The 24094-nt window shown below is 34.5% G+C and overlaps 1 protein-coding gene across 1 annotated transcript in view; it reads right to left on the bottom strand.

Moving 5' to 3' along the window:
- LOC106457450 (dynein heavy chain 8, axonemal-like) overlaps window positions 1–24094 on the bottom strand; it is a 459787-nt gene that overhangs the window by 247873 nt on the left and 187820 nt on the right. Inside the window, exons 27-31 of the mRNA XM_022383398.1 lie at window positions 21353–21591; window positions 20591–20831; window positions 19808–20007; window positions 11624–11777; window positions 9711–9874 (exon numbers count right to left, since the gene is read on the bottom strand). Coding sequence (XP_022239106.1) covers window positions 9711–9874; window positions 11624–11777; window positions 19808–20007; window positions 20591–20831; window positions 21353–21591 — 998 coding nt within the window. The remainder of the gene's footprint in view (window positions 1–9710; window positions 9875–11623; window positions 11778–19807; window positions 20008–20590; window positions 20832–21352; window positions 21592–24094) is intronic.

The raw sequence follows: 24094 nt of genomic DNA, 5'->3' as shown, positions 1-24094 counted from the left end.
ATTTTGCACGTGCTCATACTGCAAGAGTTACGAGGCCTAATCATTATGTTGTTCTGCTGTAGGAAGGGCCAAGGCACTCATAGGAATGCTAGCCCATACCTGCAGAAAAGATGGCTGGAGTTCCAAAGCAGTTGTTGGTCTTGGACGGACGTTATTCAGTTTTCTTTGAATTTCGTCCCACAGATGTTCTATGGGGTTTAAGTCTGGACTAAGAGTGCTTCATCAACCTGGAATGAATCAGACCGTACAGGAGATGCCGGGCCGTAATCAACGCTAATGGAGGACACACACTCTACTGACTGGTGACCTGTATTTATTGATCTGGTGATATTGTGGTGAAAAACTTTATCAATAAACAGTGAATGAATTGTAATGATGCAAATTTGTGCAATAACTTTGGTTTGTATACGTTCATTCAATAAAAATATGGCATTCATTCTTGTATCATTTTTTCCTCTAATTACTGCGACATTTCTTTTGCGGTTCAGTGTACTTGCTTGGGTACTATAAAAGCTGGTACTGGGTTAGAATAAGTTATGCAAGCAGAAGTGGGGGAAAAGCGATAGTTAAGCAGCAGTAAGGAAAAAATGCAACAAAATTCAGACCTGCATAAAATAAGAAAAAATTAAATAATAATTCATTACAGTTTAATTATATATGAATTAAGGAAAGAATGATTAAACACACTTACAATTTAAAGTGTTCTCAAAATATATTTTATTTTGTACTAATGGATGTAATAAGTATTTTGTTTGTATACACAAACATTTCACTCTATTCTAACTCTCACTGCAAATATTTCTAAGAGTTGGACAAACTTTTGAGTCAATATTTACTTGATTATAAATCACTGTGCACAACCTTGTGTGACAACAGCCTTATCCATGTCTTACATATACATGTCACATGACATGCGACACATGGAAATACAAAATTATCAACTTACCTATAAACATTTATTAGTCTGTTATGTACTGCAGTGGGAGCTTGTAGTAGCAGTACAAATACTGAAGTCAATTAATTTTTTGTGCCATGTGACATTAAAACCATTTTGACAGAATTATTTGATTCCTGGAAGGTATTCAACTGTAGGTCTTTCTCAATGCATAAATTTGGTGCAAAAAAGGGAAATTTGTCTTACCTAGTTAGACATTATAATTTCTTGTATTCACATGTTTTTTAAAACTATGAAAGTGTATAAAGTTATTTTTAATTGCTCTTGTTACAAATTCTTTGACAATTTTATAGAAATTCAAACCTTTTACATCCCTTTTGAAAGAGAGCATGAGGATAACCCCTTGAGACATGGATAATCACATATGAATTTCACTTCATTTCAACTTTGAAAAACTCCTCTCACCAGATGCTAAACTTAATGGAGCTGTAAGTAGCACCCTGAGAGCAATACAGACATTGAGATATACTGCTGATAAATCATTTTTGTAAATAAAACACCTGTGTTCTGAAATAACTGCAGCTAGCTTTGACATTTAACAGCTAACACCGATTTCTTCAAAATGTGATTAGCTCCATCAATGTCAGATAGTGCTACAACTAAATCCTTACACAATTTTACTATTTATTTGTATAATATATTTTGAATTACTTTAGCATCATAAAGGGAACCAAACTCGAAAAAACATGAAACATGAAAAAAGTTCAGTTTTCAACCACTGTTGTGCAGCAATGAATGGCTCATCAATAGGATTCTTTAATCTTAAATGAGTCTGAAATTTTGAAACAACTGATACATCTTCTGTCAGTTCTTTAGTGCTTGTCAAGACACCTTCAAAAACGTTTTCTGAAGGAGGGTTTGGGATATGCCACTGACTAAGTATTTTCAATGTTAATTCTCACAGATGAGCTCTGCATTTGCTTGCTGACATCATTTTTTCCTACAAACACATCATATGGTTTGAACAGCTTAATCCACTTTCCTCATTTCATAAACCAGAATCATGATAATATCAAGTTCATTTTTGAATATGTTCTATCTGGTGAGTGCTTACAATTTCTAGACCCTTCTGTATTGGATGGTAACATGGTTAGTAATGTATAAAAGAAACCCTCAAAAAAGCCTCTACTTCTACATTTACTTGTCACTCATAGGCTATGAAGAAAATTATGATTTTTAGCCAATTAACAAGATTTTCACTTATTTGTAACAATCCTAGTGGCATTTTAGAGACAAAAGTAATCTCCAGGATATTTTAACATCAAATGGTTATCCTGAAAGATTGGTTAACAAAATGTTCACCATTCCTGACAAACAAAGGAAAACTAACAGAAATCAGGAAGAAAATATAACATTTCAAATACATTTCAATAATCCTAGTGTTAATAATATCATTAAGAATGCTATGAATGAATCAGGTTTGCCTATACGTGTAATAGAAAAAACTAGACATTCACTTAAGTTGCATTTTGTGTGTTCAGCATTTAAATGCTGCAACCACTGTGTTATGTATACATGACTGTTTAAATTTAAGTCTAAGGCAAGTGTTATGATTTAGATAGTTTATCTAATGCAAGTGTTAAATTTAGAAGCCATAGTTTTTTGCAGGTTTGTTTATGTAATTGTTTATGAATCATAAGTTGTGTAGTTCACTAGTTATGAATTGGTGATTGTTATATTATTGTGTCATGTTACTAGAACCTTCTAAGTTTTCCTCGTTGTTTTAATTGACTATTACTGCATCATAATATCTCGTAGTGTGTGAATAGGCTTGGTCTGAATTTTGCACAAAGCTACAGAAGAGCTATCTGTGCTAGTCATACCTAATTTACCAGTGAAAGACTAGAGGAAAGGAAGCTAGTCATCACCACCTACTGCCAACTCTTGGGCTACTCTTTTACCAATGAATAGTGGGACTGACCATCACAATATAATGTCCCACAACTGAAAGGGCAAGCACGTTTGGTGGGACGGGTATTCGAACCCATGACCCTCAGATTGCAAGTCAAGCACCCTAACCACCTGGCCATGCTGGGCCATAAGTGTGTAGAATGTTTTAGGCCTCTGACGAGCTATAAATATGCATCCAAAAATGTTGCGATACAGATAGATATAAAGATCTAGACTGTATGATTGTGAGTTTAGCTATAAAGAGCATATAGTGGCAATTTCTAAAGTGTAATTATCACACATTTTATTGTAATAACAAAGAAGACAAACATAATTTGTCTTGTGAAATTGTGTTCTAAAGTAACTGAACCAACCTGTATGGAAATTAATGAGAAAGGGACAATTATTTAAAATTCTGGATACAACTGTGATGACCAACAGTGTAATGAACATTTGTATATACGTTTGACTTGTTTTGATATAGTATCTTAAAACAAGTGGTTTGTGTGCTGTTTATTTCTTAAATTTATTGTCAACAAGACACAGACACCTACTGTAAAGAATCCAGCCCAAAGATACATAAAAACCTGACACATTTCCAGAAGAACAAGTGCATCATATGTAATCTAGGACTTCTGAAGAAGTGTATGGAGAAAGACCTGTACAAGAGAATTGAATAGAACTGTTCAATAGGATGTATACCTGTTGATAAAGCTAATGTGAGACATTAAAGAATTTTCACTGGATACTGGCTGTTTCACTTCATAAAACATTGGTGTGAACTGTGTTACCTGAAGTGCTATAGCCTGGCTTGCAATAATACAAGTATGTTATGTGGTCTGTATGGGCTATTAGGCACGTAAGCAAAATATGTTAAATAAAATAATTATTGTCTATTTTACACATGAAATTCAGATGTTTTAAAGTTATAATTTGCTAATAAAATGTTTTTTGGCAAGAAATAAGTTGATGGTTATTTTTTTCCACTGTACTGAATTAATGTAATAAATTAAATATACTATAAATATTATAGTATATGTTATAAATTATATTATAAATATTTCACTAAATATTCAATGTACTGTATATTATAAATTAAACAAAATAACTTTTGGTTGAAATGTCTGTTAGGTCTTGATGACTTGAGCCCCTCTTCAATTTACAAGGATGAAGAGGCACTGATGATGGGCCTGGATGACAAGGAATTTTTATCAATTCTAGACAAGTCAAACAAAAGCATAAGAATTATCTTTTTTGTACACAGAATAAGGCAACATATATTGGCAAAGGCCTTTACATCGTAATGAATGAACATTTGTCACATATGTGTTTAAGCATGAACAAACTCCAAAAATTAAAATTTTCTTAAATTGAAAATGTATTTCTAATAATACCTCCTCTCACACTTACAGCATGTAATGTAACCTTAATATACCTATTAAGTAACTGCAATGGTTGTTTGCAATAAAGGACCCAAAGTGACCTGAGGAATCTGGAAACTCAAAGACTATTTTGTCATGATTATCCAACAGTACTCAATAAGGTCACCTTTTACAGGGCAATTGTGGAAGATGCAAAAACCCTTGCCAAAGAGCCAGGTAAAAAAAAACGAGTTATGGTTGGCCCTTCTAATTGAAGTGGATTCAACCTCCTATCAGTACATTATTGCCGATATGTGTGTCATTTCCATTGATAAATGTCAATCACAGGTCTAAGCAAAGACTGAGACAGATACATGGTAACCTTAGAAAATTAAACCTTGATGCCATGTGAAAGTCTGCATAACCTATATGCCTGAAGCTTGAGCTTTTGGATAGCCAGGTGTACCATGTCAGATCATGGCTGCCTCCACAGAGATGACCCAAGAATAAGTGGAAGAGATGGACATTTCTGAAGGTACCACAGAAGCAGAAACCAGGATGTAGCTGCCAATCTGGTGCTATCAACAGGACCTAACAGTGGGTTTGAAACAAATCATAGTCAGTACCTTGGATAATGTATGAATTAGAGGGAAAGCCTAGAGTTGTAATCCTGTCCCATTCTGATGGAATGCATCCACTGCCAGAGCCCAAAGGTGAGGTACTGGAGACCAAATTTCCAGTAGTTGGGTGTGCCAATGAGAGGCCAACCCACCAATAAGAGTTGCAAAATGAGAGCCAATCAAACAGAACCATGCAATGCAGCATCTATTCTATTGAAAGAATCTGTTTGGGTTGAGACAATCTGCTACCACAGTCATCACCCATGGAACATGGCAAGCTAGTAGGGTGATGAAAGGAGTGGTCACAAGAAAGGAGGTCCAACATTTGAATAATAGGGAGCCCTGGATCAATTGCCTCCTCGATGAGAAACACAAGACACCATTATGGAATTGTCAGAGTGAAGCCTGACAATTTTCCCATTAATAAGCCCAGACCATGAGGCATTGTTTTTTGAAGAGCAAGAAGGGCTAAAACATTGTGTAGGGAAGCCTGGTCATCTGTGCATAGACCCTGGAATTCCTGACTGTTGATATATGCACCCCATCCTTGAAGTGAGGTATTTGTGAGGAGATGTAACTCTGGATGAGGTGGCAGCAGAGGAACCCATATCTTAATAATGACCCGGCTCAACAACCCCTCAAGACAGAAGGATGATCTTAACTAAGGAAACAATATCTATGATCCCTTGGTTGCATGAAGACCATTAAAGGGATCTCATTTGCTCTTGTCCCAAAGGTATGAGGGATTAAAGTGATGCCCACATTCCCAGAAAAGAAAGAACCATCAGTGCAGTGGGAGAAGGAGAGGTGAGTAAGTCAGGCTTCCTGTTCCATAGCATGGAGCCAGATTGGAGGCAGCTAAGCCTGACTGAGAGATGTGATGAAAAGAAAATAGCCAGACTGATGACATATTGAATTTGAGAAATAATAGATGCCTCAGCTCTGAGGATGAAGCCTGCCTTGGTTGTTTCTGGTAGTAGAATCAGGGTGTAATGTTCTGACAATTTACGAGATGGTGCCAGCAGTAACCAGTCATCTATGGAATGGTGTGTGTGCACAGTGCTATGAAATGTAGGTGACGAGAAAAAACTCACATGATTCAGCAGAACTCACATGAAGCCAATGCTAGTCTGAAGGTAAAAACCCTGAACTGTAGTACTTGACCCAAGTACACACAAAAAAAAAAGAATGGATAGTGGTAAGATATCTCTGGTTTTTCCATCTAACCAGTTTTTTATCCAATGAGCTAACCTATCCCCCACACCCATAGAGATACCTTTTAACAAGCCTTTTATGTGGCACCTTCTCAAGTGCTTTCTGAATATCCAGATACACAACATCCACATCTGTACTCTCATCTACATAAACAATAGCCTCTTCAGAGATTATCAAAATATTAGTAAGTCAAGATTTTCCCCTAGTGAAACTATGCTGACTAATTAACAAAATTTTATACTTTCCAAATGACTTTGCAAAGCATCTTTTCTCATCACTGATGTAAGATTAATAGGTTTATAACTACTAGGTCAATTTTTGTCACCTCTTTTGAAAAGAGGAGTATTATTAGCCAACTTCCAATCTTCCTGAAAAAAATAATAGCAAGTAGCTCACATATCCAATCCCAAACTCCTTTTAAAACCCTTCGGTAAATATTATCTGGTCCAGGTGCTTTATCATTCTTTAAACTCTTCAATTTTTTCTTACAAAGCTTGAACTTAATGTGATAATCTTGTTCAACCTTGTTTCCATTTAGCAACTGTTTCAGTTTGAGGAATATTACTTAAATATTCATTAGTAAAAATTGAAAAAAAAAAGATTTTAATAACCCAGCCATCCATAATCATCAGATATTAATTTTCTGGTGTCCTCCCTCAGAGTTCCTACTATCATTTTGCTTACCCTTAGTGTATTTGAAGTAATCCTTACTACTTATTTTTATATTTTCCGCCAACCCTTCCTCATACAATTTTTTGATTTCCTAATTTTTTTGTTTGAGCAGCTCTCTTGATCTTTTATAATCCTCCCAATCTCTAAGCATCACAGTTAATTTAAAATTCTTATATTTATAATGCTTTTCTTTAATTTTATCCTTTTATACCCTTTGTGAACCAACCTGGATTTTACTTGCAGCCACCCTTTTTTTGTGTATAAAGAAAATGTCTATCTTGAACATTTAAGAATTTATTTAAAAAATTTTTCCACATTTGATCAGTATCTCCAATTAATTCGGTTTCCCAATTCACAATTATTGTCACATCTCTTCAAAATTTGGTAACTTGAAATTTAGAACCAAAATCTTATTATTCCTTATCTCCATATGCAGCAAAACATAAAATCCAATTGAGCAATGATCATTTGCTCTCAGATGTTCCCCAAATTTTTACCCTATCAACCATTTCTTTATTGGAAGTTAACAAGGCATTGTTCCAAGTAGGTTCCCAACCCAAATGTTGAAGAAAACCATCCTGAACAGTTTCTAAAAACCTGTCTCTCTCTCTCATGATTTTACTCCAACATTTCTTAATCTATATATATTGGTTAAAATTAAAATCTTCCATAATTATAACCTCATTAATAGATGATTTCTTTATCTCACTGTAGAGTTTCTCATTAATTTCATCAATTTAGTCTGGTGGTTTTTAACCAATTCCAACTGGCCAACTTGCTCTTCCTTACATATTATCTTAAGGCTAGCATTCAGCCTTAATAACCTACTTATAATTTCATCCCTACAGTTAAGTATTGGCAGTATCTCTGACAAAATTAAATTACCATGGCCCTTTTTTTGAATGCCTTGTATTTAACAATTAGCTCCTCTGATCTATCCTTCCTTACATCATCAGCCCTTATGTACACTCTTTTTTTTCCTATTTATTCTACAAACTATGCTATTCACATGCTATACTAAAGAATCTCTTATAAAAATAACATCCTTATGTTCTTCATTGCAATCCCTGTCTATCCCTTTCGTTATCCTTCCTTCCTCAAGTTCACCATATACACAAGCCAAAGACTGAAGTTTGTTCTTTATTAGGCTTTGATCTTTATAATTACATCTATCATCACTAGCCCTATTGTTACTGCTTACAACCTCCTGAAAGTCATCAGTAGCCCCTTTATCCCTTTGATACAAAAGTTCAATTTCCTCTTTAAATCCTGCTGCCACCTCATGCAGTTTAGATGTGAAGGAGGAAATTGCCATTCTTTCTAACTTATAAGTGATGCTTCATGTGGTTCTAAAACTCCGACCTTATTTGTTGCCACTGACTGATGCACTAATGGAACCCATGCATGCAATACACAGTTTTCTGACTTAAAACCAAACTGTACTTGCTGCAATAGTTATATCTCCAAATGCTAGATTTATTCCAGTGATAGTTTGTTATTATGGACAGATGGCTGTCAGTTGGAATGATTATCAACATGACTAGTGAAGATGTGACTGGCACTATCCATACAGCTAGTGTTCTTTAGCTGTACCATGTCCAAAAGCAATTACAGTTATAAGATATATTCACACCATTTTTTTAAAGACTGTGCAAGTGGCCTTGATTCTGAGCAGCAAGAGAACCAGATGGTCACTTGGGTAGAACAAACACAGGAGAAATAAGTGCAATAAAACAACAATCATGCAGGCTTCTTTAGAGAACAAATGGTATTGTTAGTGTTGAAATAGAACAAATACTAAAGAACAGAGAAATGCAAAAAGTCAGAGCATGCATAGTCATCTTCAGAATTGATAATTATTTTTTAAAAGAATTAATGATTAATAATAGTTGCATTTCTGTAAAAAATTACCAATATATGTTTGGTTGGTCCAGTCCCAAGCAATAATCATTAACTTCTGATGAATGATTAGAACAAAACATTAGCCCAGTATTTAGTGTAGCTAATCTGATATACCAGACTAACTGTCATAAAGAATAACTTATTACGATTACAATGCATTGATTCATTGGTTGAGTTCTCTCACTATTAATGATATTTTCAGCCATAATTTCAACAATATCTTACAATATTCAATCAGCTTAGTAGACTTAGTGAGACCCATGAACTAAGCTAAATGCAAAATAATCCTCAGAATAAAAGATATAATAAAATAATAGTTATAAATATACTGTATATATATATTGAAAAATCTAACAAATGACAGCATACATAGTAAGTTTTTGTTTTTTTCCTTTTATTCCCGCATAGTTCCAAGAAACTAGCTAACTTTGTACTTAGGAAAATGGTGATTAGCTAATTGAAGATAAATAACAATTTATAGGAGGACATGGGTTTGTTAATTTTGGTAAAAAAATGTTTGTTACCTCTTTGGCACCTATCAGGACATTTTCTAACATTGTTAGGCACTAAAACTTAAAATTAATATCTATTTTCAATACATAATGTCTGTTAGATTGCACTTTCCACATTATAAGGAATATCTATATTGTGCTACCAATAATTATGCATTTTATTACTTCCATGAACAACTCATATTTTACAATTATATTTAAATATATATAAAGTTAATGAGTATTATGTTTGGGCAATGGATGTCTGAATACTTAGTATCAAACACCACCAGTTTATAATGCTTAGAGATGGCTTGAATGGGTAATGAAGAAAAACTTTAATACAAGTTTAACATAACAACAAATGTACAGCATTTCGATAACTACCTGATGATGACAAAACGTTGTACATTTGCTGTTATGTTAAACTTATATTAAAGTTTTTCTTCATTACCCATTCAAGCCATCCCCAAGCATTATTAGTCTTAAAGTGGATTCCTCGTCATCGAATTTGAATTCACCACCAGTTTATGTAGAAACACTCCAATCATTTTCACATTGAAATGAAAGTATTTTTTATAATTGAACAAAACTAAGTGCTCACCCAACTAGTGACTTCTGACAGATTTCTAACTGTTCCAGTAAATGTGGTAAAAGTTGTCCAACCATTTCATCTCCTGTACAACATTCTATAACATTTGTGGTCTCATGAGCTTTGGTCATGACTTTCACCCAAGATTTGTCAATGTTTTGGAATCGTTTGGCCTCCTGTATTAAAAAGACAGAAACACAGTTTACACATTTCAAATTTTGGTTTATTGGTATTTTTATATGATATGTACAATAGCAAATAAGATATTTTATTTTCTTCCACATTGTTTGGTCACAATTTTAACATCTGAAGAAAGCTGCTAAAATTGTTACTGAAAGCTTATGAGAAGATTAGCAAAAAGACATTACTTTTATGTGTTACTGTCTATATATATATATATCACCCACATTATGAGTGTACATTTGTGTACAAGTATAGTTTGAGTTATTTCATAATCTCAAAAACAATTTGAAAACTTTATCTACTGCTTGTTGGTAATACTTACTATTACTCCATCTCTAATGCCTCTAAACATATAATAAAATCATACATATTTTTATGTTTTATTAATTTACTATGAAGGGTGATGATAAAAAATTTATATTATCAAATCTATTTAATATATTAACATGGATTATGCAAGCATTCAAAACATATTTAATCTGGTAAGAATTACATGTATTTACTGAAATAAATCAAGTATGAAAGGGTGGGGTCAACTATTAGTGCTGCAGTACTTTCATGTGGCACACAGGATGAACACCAGGCCTCCCCATTCTTTGCAGCTCTTAGCAGATTTCGTCAACTCTTCATTGGAGTTTAGACTGAGTAATTTTCTTTCTCTAGAGATTGTATTCCTCAGGTCACATCTCTTTTTTTCTACTGTTTGATTACTTATACAGTGGCCTGTTGAGTAAGTTGGTTTGGTGGCATTCTTAGGATAAAGTCAAGATACTTTCAGTGCCTCAATTGGATGACTTTTAAGATGTAAGTGTATTGAGATCATTTTTGTAGGTCTTTGTTGGTAATGAAACCTTTCCATCCAATACAGAGTAAATTCCAGGAGCATTAATCTTTAAAGGATATTTTTTCTATTCAATTTCTTGTTTTATGGCTCTTCAGACCCTATATCATGAAGTTATATGCAGGCAAAACGTGTTTTTTATTTGCTTTAAATAATTGAAACTTCATTTAATCTGTTTCTATATGGTTACTTTTATTCCTATTCATGCTTCATGCAATTAGAACATTATTTTGATCTTGTATTTTCTATTGTACCTAATTTTTGTCATTTTCTTATGTCTGAAGATGACTTAAGTATAGAGAAGAAATGTTGCATGGTCATATCTATATATGTGCATGTTTTAATATAAAATGTGACTCAGTGGATAGAAAACTTCGTAAATACTTGATTATAGGTTGATAAAGGTCAAGCCATATAACTGACAATGTTAACAATTTCTGTGACTCTATTTTACTTTTTAGAGAAATAAGATAAATTATCATTCTGTTTAGTTTCAGCTTTCAAGAACCACAATTGAGGTATTGTATGGACTATGAATTACTTTTATATTCTTACCACAAAAAACAAGACACATAAACATAAAACAACTAAAAATATCGTTGATCATAAAAGTAGTTTAATAAATGTTACATTAGTAAGATCCTGGTGAAATAGAACTAATATAATGATTACATGAAAAAACATTCTTGATTACACAAATAAATATTATCTATAATCATATGTTGTAAGATAAAATTTCATATCTTGAAAATAATAAGTGACATTTAAACAATAAGCATTTAACTAAATTTTAAAATGATTTAAAACTTTAAAACCTTTCCTAAAGGTCCAGCATTATCATTAAATAATAAAAATTATTATATGTTTTTGAAGTTATGGTTAATCAAGTTTAAACAAATACCTTAGGAAGTTGCTTGGCAATATCACCTCCAATGAAGACTGCTTCAAGATACACCCAAAGATTCTGAACCACCAACCAATTTTCTATAATATCAGAAGCGTTAGAGAGTTTCTGAACCCAAGACTGGATCTCAGTTTTGAAGGGTGCATTATACCTAAAAATATGTATATACAGCATTAGAAATGATTATGGAAATGCACAGGTGATACACAAACAACGAGTAATTATAATTAAATAGTTAATACAATTGTTAGTACAGTACATTATTACATAAAATATAAAAGAAAAGTAAACAAGGTGTACAATGCACTAACATTTTCCATTTGTTTTAAATAGTGCAAAATAACTTTCTTTTAAGTTTCTATAAACATTGTTAAAAATTACCTGTATTACTCCTTACAATTCAGCTAAGTTGTTTGCTTGCCTTATTAATATTCATATCATGACTTTATGTACACCAAGCTATGGTTGCATGTATTCCATTGGTTTATTTTTTTATATATCCAGATATCATTTCACCACATCTGATACATGATTGGAATCACTGTTTTGCTGATGAATAACTAGCTCAATGTATCTTTCTGTAGTCAAGTTGCCATCATTTTTATGTATATCTATAACACCACTGGGTGAGATGCAGCTCATACTTGAATTGGTCTCTCAGCTTCTTCACTGTAAGTGTTGCATATTGACAATGATACTGTTTTCTGAATCATCAAACAAAATACAGTTTATTAATATCAAAGTTTAAATTTGGATTTATCTATGAAAAAGCTCTTCTCCAGTTTTGCTCTTATCATTGTTTGAAGTCTAATACCCATTTCAGCCTTTTGGTTTGTTATCTCTCTATTGAATGGTTTTTGAGCAAGATCTCTACTGAATTCTCATGTATCACATAATTAGCATACCCTGAATTGGTTAACATAACTTTAGAAGAGTTTGAGCTTTGTAAATCAAAACACTTCTATCACAACAGTATTATTTTCACATACCTTCTTCACAGTTTCCTCATTCTGTTGCATGGAGTAGCCCTCACCAACTAAAACTTTCCTTACTGTACATTTGCCATATAGCATTTCTATCCAGGGAGCCATATGTGTGCATTACCACACTACTGTTGGAAACAGTATGATTGTCTATACTCTTATAAGAATTAAGCTGGTGTGGTAATGATAAATATAGCCTCTGAAAATTCATAGTACTATGGATTTCATAGAAATCATGTATTTGATTACTCACTGTAATTGTTTTTATATTTTGCTTAGAATATTTTGTATTCCTTTTCACCTCTCCTGTTAATTTAATATATTTTCTCACAGTTGTCTATACATAGTTCAGCATCAGTGCTGTGCATTTGGTTACTATGACTAGGGGTCAAACAAATACCAACTTAACAGAAAAAACAAACTCAAAAAAGAGATAGAGAGCAGTAGGGTTAATGAGTGACATATTTATTCCTAGAGATTGCATGAAGGGATACAAAAAAAGGGACTTTGTATGTAGATGGTAGCATTTTATTTTGCTCTGCCTGTAACATCTCCTTGGATCATCTCGGGGAAGGTAGTATTGACAAATATCTTGACATTGTCATACACAAAAAACAATAAAATAAAACTGGAAGTTGAGGTTAAACATTTACTGAAAAGCAAGTCACAATTACAGGATTGTTTAGAAAGAGCAGAGAGTGTAAAATGTCAACAAGTTTAAATTAGTGGTGGCCTTTAGTGTAGTAAACATACTGATGTAATGGCTGGACAATGAGAAGTTACAATATTTCTTAATGACAAAATCCCCAATTGTGGAGCCCTGCCAAACAGTGACATCCTCAAGCAAGAGTATCTTCCTAAAGCATATGCAGCACACAAAGAATATTTAAAATGCATACTGAACAAATTTGAGTCTGTTTCCATTGTATACAGTGGAACAACTGTGTTTTGTACACTCTTTTCATCCCAAATAGCTTATCAACTACTAATTCAGGGGAACTTTCTGTTTACTTGGTAGGTACACTGCATCTTGACTAAGCTAACCACACAGCAGTAGGTCCAGCTGTCATTAAGACCCTTGTGAAATATGACATTGATTTTAAATTTGTGTTTTCCTTTGCAACAGACAATGCCAGATACCTGTCAAAAGCATACAGAGCTACCTTGCAAGATCTGCTTCCATACTACATCCATATTACTTGCAATGCACATATCATTTCATTAGTCAGAGATCTATGGCATGAACATTTTTCATGTGTAAATAAATTTGAGGCATTGGTGAAAAATATTTTAAAATCTTGTTCCAGTAAACTCTGCATTTCAAAGAATGCATGAAAGACATCTACAAAAAGGTTATACAACAAGAACTTGAATTAACACTAGACACAAATTCTAAAAAGAAATTGAAAGAATTGCTTGAGACTGGAAGCATGCAGAATGACAATCTTTTCAGTACTCAAAATACAATATGTTTCATGGATTTACTGACATGGTTTGAAGCACGAAAGGAGTGAATTAACCTGGCCTACAACAAAGAAAATGATTTGCTCCACTGGAGTGAATAGCAGACAAAAGCACATCATAGCAATTCAGAAAAAAAATTAATCAGCAAAGGAAAGATGTATGTTGAAAAATTGCAGCCAAACTCTCTGACTATTACAACCCAAACACTTTTTTCAGCCAGCAGCAAGCTTTGTGAACGCTATTCATAATCTCAATCCACAACAAGTTTCTGTCTTGGATAACACATCTTTGCCATTAGGTACAATCCCAGGGTTCATCCAAATCCGCACAGATAAAATTGAAGCATGCAAGTACCATGCAACTGAAAGTATGGGGTCCTTCTGGAATGGGATGTCAATGTGTTTATTCACTGCCTTACTTTACTTTCATTTGAACATCTATCCTCATGTTCACTTTTCCACATATCCCTAAAGACTTATTTCCTTCTCCTCTTGGCCTGTGGATGTCATTTGTTGGATTTATTTGCTACTGACATTTCACATACCTTGTATCATTCCACATATGTTCTCCTTTATCTGGATTGATCCTTCCTTCCCAAAACTTTGGCAGCTTGTGAGGGTAATTCCTCCTTCTTGCTGATTTAACACCTATATTTCTGGTCTGATCCAGATAGACTACTATGTCCCATACATACTCTTCCTTTCTTTTATATTGCCCAAATAGCTTACTTTTGTAGTGCCCTTTCCCACCTCTTCATTACGTAGCAACTATCCTTTGATTGTGACCTTTCTCCTTCCACCTTACAAATTGGGTTGAACTTTTAATTCAATATGGACCGTGCTATCTGCATCATATAGCTGTTTCTTCCTCATCAGGTTATCATCTTCCACCTGTTGCCATTCTTCATAATTCAATGAGACTATGACTGGGTAAGTTATATTTTATTATGTATACCTCTTTATTTTTCAGGGACATGTCCATTTTTTGTCTTTATGGATCCTTCTCTGTGGCAAGTAGCGCCTGTTCAGGTATACTTAAACTTGTAAGATCTGCACTGTAAGTCCATGATGAATTAAAAACTATAATTTAAATAGCTACTAAATGCAAACTGAATATCACTTGTAGGTTTTCTTCACGATATATTTGCTTCATTAATATGTATGTTCTGGACTGTACTAACCCATGAACTTCATGGGTATAGCAGAAGAGGATTGCTGCCTATCCTTGTCATTCTATAGATTGAGTAAATCAGGAGTGGTCTGCTTTTCAAAATAGAGTTTTTGTGGTAACCTGTTGCACTGTCTCTTCATATTGGTATTCCTCTGGACTCTCCACAACATTTCCTCCCCTCCTTTTCTTCCAGTGGATTATGGGAGTTCTTACCATTTTCCAGTTCCAAGCCACTGGGGTGGTGGACTATGGAGGTATTCTCTTGAATATGATCGATATTTATGATGCAAACAATACTGAATCCATTCAGTTAATTGTAGGGTAATGGGGTTCTGCTGGTGTAGATAACGAGATGTCCTCCAATCTGATGCTCTGTTTCTGAGGGGATGTTGTAGCTTTGGAGTGAGCCATCAAAAAGTGCAGTTCATCCCTTCAATTGGGATACCTCATCTTACCCTCACATGGATGTCAGTTCCCAGTGGCTGGGTTGTGGATTCAGAGCTGGACCAATCAACATAATTCCTCATACATGTATTACAGGGCTGGAGTAAGATGAAGTGGTGATGGTGGGGCAGACTGGAACTGGAGCAGCCATGGAAACCACAGTTGTGTCAGCCACTAAGGATCAATCATAAAGACTTGATAAAGAGTGGTGTGGATGATTGAAATCACCCAGGGAAGTTACACATAAAGGTATTTGTTGGTCCAATCCTGGCTGAATACATTGAAAGCCAGTGCAAGTGGATGAGAAAATGGAGAACAAAACACAGGTACCTTGGTATTGAAGGATGTTGTACATGCATCCAAGTGAGAAGTATGCCACCAAAGGCATAGCAATTGGAAAACATGAGGATCGAGAGACCACTCTGTAAGATAAATTTCGTCTGGTCAGGAAAGGCGATCTGAGATAAGCTGGAATGCGCTCAGAAAATAACACGCAAAGATACAAATATCAAGTGTGTGGGCCCAAAATCAGAGATCCAAAGTTCGACCAAAAAAGGAAATGAGGACGAGTGCTGCCACAGTGATTGACATAAGCTACCACTGTAGAATTGTTAGAATGGATCATGACCAGACAATTCCTGGCAAGATGTAGAAAATGATACCAAGCATAATGTATGGCCAAAAGGTCTAGGATGTTGATATGGTAAGACCTCTTGGCCAGACCTTTGACCTGAAGCTTCCTGCTAATTGACCAATACCCCCCAGCTGTAGAGAGAAGCATCCATAAAGATATGCAAATCTGGATGAGGGAGGAGGAGGAAAAACCACTGATGTGTGGGCCTTGTCCAACCCCCAATGCAGATTGTCGACAAAGGAAGGAGGGAAGGAAATAGGAGCATCCAACGGATCCTGCACAAGGCTCCATTGGTCGTGTAGAGTCCACTGATGAGACCTCATATGTGCTCAAACCAAGGGGATAAGGGTTTCCATATTAGGCCACATTCCCAAAAGTGATAGCACCTCACAAGCAGTAATAGAGGGAACAGCAAAGGCATGGAGAACTGAAAGCTCCATCAAATACAGTCCAAGAGGAGAAGGTTAGGCCCAACTCAGATGAGAGTTGAAATAGATACCCAAGTTGACAAGATATTGGATAGGTATAAAGAATGACTTCTCCAACTTGATTAACCAGCCACACAAGCTGCCTCCAAAAAAAGCTGATGGGTGTGATGGGTGGACTCCCATTCCAAATGAGCTAACAGAAGCCAGTCATCCATGTAATGGTGTAAGCTCAATCCCATGAGCATGCATATATTGGGCAAAAGCCTTGACCACTCAAAAAAAGACATATGGGGTTGAAGCCAGCCTGAAGGGTATGGTGCAGAAAAGATACACTACCCTATGATGAACAAACCGAAGATAGTGCTTCAACCAACATGATATAAAAATATGCAAATAAGCATTCATGATGTCTACCTTAGTCATCCACAGGTCTGTTGAAAAAGTCCACCTAAGGGTGGTAAAGCAATGCAGAGCCAAAAATTGATGGAGATGGAACAGATTGATCACAGGCCACCAGCCCCCAGTTTTCTTGGGTACAACAAACAGTCTGGAATAAAAGCTTGGAGAAAAACGAGATACAGGTTTGATGGCTTTCTGGGAGAGAAGAGTCTGTACCACCTCGGACAGACATTGACTGGTAGCAAGATCATGAGGCAACAAAAAGGATATGGTTACCCGTTATAATGGAGGAAGGAAAAGGAAGGGGATGACAAGACCCTCAGATAATACCTGAATAATCCAAAGATGTGTGGTGAAATCATGCCATAAGGGAACAAAATCAATCAAGTGAGTCCCCACTGGACTGGAACCCACAGGGCAGTCATTAGTAATGTTGGCAACGTGTCCATCTTTGTCAAATAATACGTGGGTTGAGGAGGAATCCCTAGAGGGAGGAACTGGTAAAGTCTAGAAGGGAAACAGTGATAGGGATTGTATAGGTTCAGAATGACACAAACTATCAACTAAAGATGAAAGGGTCGATTGCTGCCTCATAGATTCCACATGAGATTCTAAAGTCTCAGGAATATCTCTGAAAACAGACCATTGGAGAAAATGGGCCATACATAAGCCCCGAAGATAAGTAGGTGGCAAATGAACTTGGGACAATACATCATCTCTTCTCAGAAGATCCCAACAACAGAGAAACCATGTGTGTAAGGAAAGGGACAAAGAAGACAAACTTGCCAATGTGGAGGTAAGCAGGGAGAGGGTATCCGTCAAAAAACCCTCAGGATCTCAGTGGAGTACCTCAGAAAGGAAAGTGGACAAGTATCATAGGAGAATTAATAGGGAAAGACAAAGGTGGGAAAAATAGGCAGGGTATAAACAAACAGGATGATCACGGTTTGTCCCTACATGGGCAAAAGCGATTCCAACTGTTGAGGATCAAGAAACAGAAATTAAGCCTGATGGTAGGCTAAAGCAAACTGATCCATAGCCTGTGGAAGGCAAGGCATGCTGATGCCCTCATGCATCTGAGATACAAAATGTTCTATGTGAGCCCTAATATTTGTAGAGGAGGAGGTATCATGTAACAAGGAAGGAAGAGGATTATAATGACCAATCTCTTGTTGAATGAGAGCCAATAATTCCATAGCTGAGTCCCTCCCCCCCCCCCCCCCATCTGCAGCCTGTATAAATAATGTGCGGGTAGATGGTATTACCTATGAAGTGGTAACTTGGACTTTGTTAATGATTAATAACCAAACACATCAGTATTAGAATAAATAAAAGAAAAACTACAAATAAAAGTAAGTTATCCTTATGTTTCCTGAACATTTGAAAAAATGAGAATAACAATTCCTCTTCGGAATAAATTACAAAACAGTTCAATCAACATTGCAAACAAAATCAATAAGTTTAAAAAAAAACGACTGAAGAGCACAATGAAAAATATATTGACATGAGCACTGCCAAACAGGAAGTGATAGTTCAGTAAAACTGAATAGAGGGAGTCACATGCATCAGGAGGGTGTGTCGCACCCCTATTGGATGAAGGATTGTCGCATGATGATTTACACGCGAGAAGCAGTTGAACCATATTGATCATGGGGTACATAGAAGCTCAAGGCTTGTGGCATGCAAAAAACTTTTTGCATATAGGGGGCAGCACTGAACAAGAATAGCTATATCTGTGAGTGGTAGTAAGGTACCATATCTGCAATTAAGAATGTTCATTATGCAAGACAGCTATGTCATAAAAATAAACCCTTTCCCATATTTTTGTAGGAAAAAGTGTATACAATAAGTAAAACTATTTTATTGGTTTCATTATGCATTAAGAGGTTAATTAAAGATCAAATCAATGCATCTGAACTTTTGGTTATGCTAACAGTTTTTTTGTAACAAGCAAAGTAACCATATATCAGAATGATGTGTCCCCCTGTGGGACATTGGTAAGTCTATGGACTTACAACACTAAAATCCAGAGTTTTATTCTCTGCAGTGGACACAGCAGATAGCCCACTGTAGCTTTGTTCTTAAAGATAACAAACAATTATATTCAAATTTGTTTTCTGTAAATATTTTCAGCACACTAACAAAAACAAGCAACTCATTGAAAATGTAACACACCACTGGTACGATCATGCTTTTTCATAGTTACCTCTACTCAAACATAATGCCTTGATAGTAGACATAGATATGGTACACAAGTATAAGATAACTTGTTTAATCTTTAAGAGATCACTCATGCCAAGACATTTTTTTTGTTATTGCACAAGTACTTCATAACATAATAACATTACAATTCTAAAAACTCTAACCTCAACTACTTTGAAATGCACAATTAGTTTTTTATTTTTAAGATCATAGAGTTTTTAAATAATGGTTTTTATTTTACATGTTCTGGCTGTAAATGAAACTCATCATATATTTAAGCAATAGAGGAAATTTGTTTCTTCTAATATGAGTCATTTTGAATATAAATGCATGCAATTATAATCTCTGAAGAACATCAATTTCTTTCTATGATTCTTGAAAATCAATAGTTTTTGTTTAATGTTTTATGAATATAATCTGTAATTTCAAATGAGTTATTGCAGTATTAAGGTCATACCTATTGCTAAGCAGTGATCCTAGAATCATCAAACTATCTTCAAGAAAAGATACAGTTTCAGCCACATCTACAGCTTTAAGAAGTAGATCTCCACGGTTCTTAAAACTGGCAAATGAAAATTCTTTAGTGTTCCAGTCTAATATAACTTGTTTCAACTTTGCTTCAATTTCTTTTTCTTTAACTGCTGAAATGCAAATTTCCTAGGAGAAATAACAGGAAAACAGAACAGTCAAAGCTTAATATCTACTAGATCTCTCCAAATCTGGAATTCCAAATCTCTTTTAATTATCATTATTTTTAAATCCAGAGGTAAAAACACCATAATTAATTGTAAGATTGCCTTGTTTGTGCTGCTAATTGATACATGGCTAATTTAGTTACATTACTACCCTCCAGTACATTCCTAAATAGTAGCTTCAGTTAAATTGTTATCTAGCATAAATCAAAATCCTCACCATCACCACTAATATGGATCTGCTACTTGTATTTCTAAAAAGTAAGCACTGAAAATGGTAGTTTGATCCAATTGTACTAAGAACATAAACATCTACTTTTCTTACTAAAAATGTTTAATATGTTTAATAGCAAGCAAAATTTTATAATTATGTGTAAAATTATCTTTACTTATTAACTGATAAAGAAAACTACTACTACTAATCTCTCTCTCTCTCTCAATATATGTATATATATTTAGATACATAGTAATAAAAAATGAATTTGAACTGGATGAGAATTTTTTTATTCATAAACAAAACTTTAATTAGTTAGTGAAAAAAATTATACCTCAACATCATCTCTATACTTGAGAAGAGGGGCTTCCATGACATTACGTAATGAAAAGGTTTCAGACTCACGATCAAACTTGTAACCAGTGATGGTAGCAATTCTATCCCAGTGACGATCTTTCATTGTTTTGTTAGACATAAGTTCCAGAAGTGGGCATGTTTCATTAAAATCATCAATTTTTTGTTTTAAATCAATGAAAGCTTGCCAGTCTTTCATCCCTTTTGGAAGTTTTCTACATCTGGAAAATTTAATAATTTATACAACTCCTAGTTGTATCAGGTGATTAGGACAACTTATATTCTGAAAATTACAAATCATTTTAATAGAACAGATTTTTTACTTAAAGAATAAAAGTATTTTCAGTTCATTTTAATAGATGTACAGTTAACCATCTGAAGGGTGTATATAATAGATTAAGAAAATAACCAAAAACTATGAAAATCAAAACTCCTCTTAAAATTTATTACTTTATGTTATGGACTTCTATTAGCATCAGTTAGACGTTAAAATACAATATAATATTCTCCTGAACTCACCAATCCCCAATTTTATTCTACAGTTGATGTAATAATAGCTAAAACTTTCAGATTTTCTTGGTAAAAATAATAGTAAAAACTTTACTCATTTTAAAAGAATAAACTATAGTTAGAAATAAAATTGCATGAAAAAAATTCTCTAATTTTACACTTTACTCATATTGGTGTGCTAAAAAGGAACAATATTTTTTGATGCTTGTTTGTAATAATTTGTTTTGTCTACCTGTTTTGAAAGTCTTGAAGTTCTTCATTAATTTTCTCTATGTCCACTTCCACCCATAAGATATCAAAATAACCATTGATACTGTCCATGACTTGGTTATACAACCCATAAAGCTTTTGCAGTAAATTCAGTTCTTTCTTGATACGATTTAATGATGGATAGGTTGTAACTGGTATAGCAAACAAGTTTTGACCACCACTGTATGTTTCAAACTTCCTCCAAAGATCATCAAATTGTGTCTGCAAAGATAAAAATACTTATTACAACAAATAAAGTATTTAAATTAAATTATAACTTGTATGCTACACATGCTTTGAGCAAAAAATATGGGAAGATGAATCTCACTAAGTGCGTAAAGCTACTCATATCAGATTTGAATGACATTTTACACAACTGAAGTGATGGATATGATAAGTCAGATAGGACATGTTTTACATTTACCACATCATAATTCACAAAATGGTAGCTATTAAAATGTGTTGACTATATGTTAATCAGAAAACATTTTCAGTTTTAATTATTTTTCAATATATTATCATCAAATCTAATATTTGGATAAGAAGAACAATATTATAACAATAAACACATGTTTAAAAATAATTAAAAACATACAATATTAAGAATAAAAACACACATTTTCAAGTATTGACTGGCTGTTGCTTTTTTTACAATACATGATATCTTTTTGAAACAAACTTTATATGTAATCCATCCAATACTTAAATATAACCTACAGTACTGTCATTCGTATCAGTAGAAGCACAATACTAACCAGCTGCATCGAGTAAATGCACTTTATATAACATTGGAAGGAGCAAGGTTGAGTCCTGATGATTATGGTGAAAGCCTAGATGTTAAAACACATACAGCATGTGTAAAGCATCCCAGTGTCTATTCCCACTGCATAGCACTTTAAGTATTAGCCACATAATAGGTCACCAATTGATGCTCCATCATAAAAGATCTATGGAAAGCAGACCTTTAATGCCACATGCCATGATTAGAGTTTGATCTGTAAAAGTTTATTGTCATGCTTGTGTTGAAAATGGGATGCCAAAGTAAATGTTTGAAAAGAGTTCATATGCATATGGCTTCACCTGAATGTAGTCTAAAAGTTGTACCCAGAACTATATTAACTATCTAAATCATAACACTCACATTAAACTTAAACTGAAACAGTTATATTTAATAAGCCCTCTTCAAGAAAAATATTTACAATATATATATATATATTTACTATATACAAAGACTGTTCTCACTTTATACTCAAAGCTTACTCATACAATCTGCACCAACATTTGCAGTTCCCTTGATGCCTTCAATGCAGAATCAGTAGTTCTAGAGGTACAACATGATCTTTACACTGTAAATTTTACATCTCTGGATACATGAAAGGGGCCGATGGTCCATCAGGATGATGAACTCTTTCCTGTAGGGGTAGTTCTGGAATTTCTGGATGACAAATATGAAGGCCAGACACTCTCGTTCAATTACAGAATAGTTCTTCTCTCTACTCAACAGCTTTTTACTGCCATACATTACATGAAACAGTCTATCTTCATGTTCTTGCAAAAGTACTGCTCCAATTTCAATGTCTGATGCATCAGACCAAATGATGAGCAGTTTGTAGAAGTCTGGCATTCAAAGGGTTATTGAAATTCCTAACTTGTTCTTCAATTTCTTGAATGCCATCTCCTATGGTTATTCCCACATCACTTTGGGGTGGTCTTTCTTGGTCAGGTTGGTCATTGATGCAGTGAATTCAGCATAGATTGGGATGAACTTCCTATAGTCTCCCACTAGCCCCAGGAAGAGTCAGCTGTTTACTGTGTTGCAAAAGTACTGGGAGTGGTGAAGCTTCAAACATCCCCGGTCTCATGGTATCACCAAGCAGCTAGTCAAAAATAGTGAAGAGCATGCTTTGTAAGTTTGTGAACTCTGATTGAAATTATTGGGATGATATCCCACCCTACATAACACACCTGTGATCAAAATGTCATGCCTGTTCTAAAAACAAATTTTCCTTACTGTAAAAGCTGTAACTTGTAATAAAATAATTAGTTACAAAGTGCTTTTATTTGTATTTTGATGTCTTATACATCTCTTTCATTTGTTTCAGGAGGTTTACTTAGATTGTATTTTAATGTATTGTTTAAGATTCTTATTTCATTTGTATTGTTGCAACAGCCGAGGTCACATGACTAGTATCACGCCACGTCCTTCTTGAACCTTCATGAATTGTCGGGAGACTACTAGATTGGGGTAGTCTTGTATATATAAGATCAGCCAATAAACGATGGAGAATGCGTAATATATATGTGTAATTGAACTGAGTATTGTTGAGTCGAGCACGTGAGACATTCGTTGAGAATTATAGCGTTTGTTATATCGCAACTGTTGAAATTAAGTGTATCGCAAAGTTATATTCAGAAAGAATAAACCAGTTTTATTTAAGAAAGGACTTGTGTCGCTAATGTTTCGTCGGAACGAATTTACGGAAAATTAACTAACGACCAGAGATGTAACAAATTGGTGTCAGAAGTGGGATAGAAAAAAAAAATGGAAACGACAAGTGGCAAATCAAACTACAGCCTAGCAGACTTGATGGCAGCAATACAAGAGCAGCAAAAAAAAACAAGAAGAACGAGAAAAGAAACAAGAAGAGAGACAACAGCAGTTGCAAGAAAACCTGCAACAGTGGCAGCTCGAAAAGCAAAATAAACAAGAAGAGACATTACAGAC

The sequence above is a fragment of the Limulus polyphemus genome, unplaced genomic scaffold (genome assembly GCF_000517525.1).
Source record: "Limulus polyphemus unplaced genomic scaffold, Limulus_polyphemus-2.1.2 Scaffold333, whole genome shotgun sequence".
NCBI lineage: Eukaryota > Metazoa > Arthropoda > Merostomata > Xiphosura > Limulidae > Limulus > Limulus polyphemus.
This window is presented reverse-complemented; position numbering and strand designations above follow the sequence as displayed.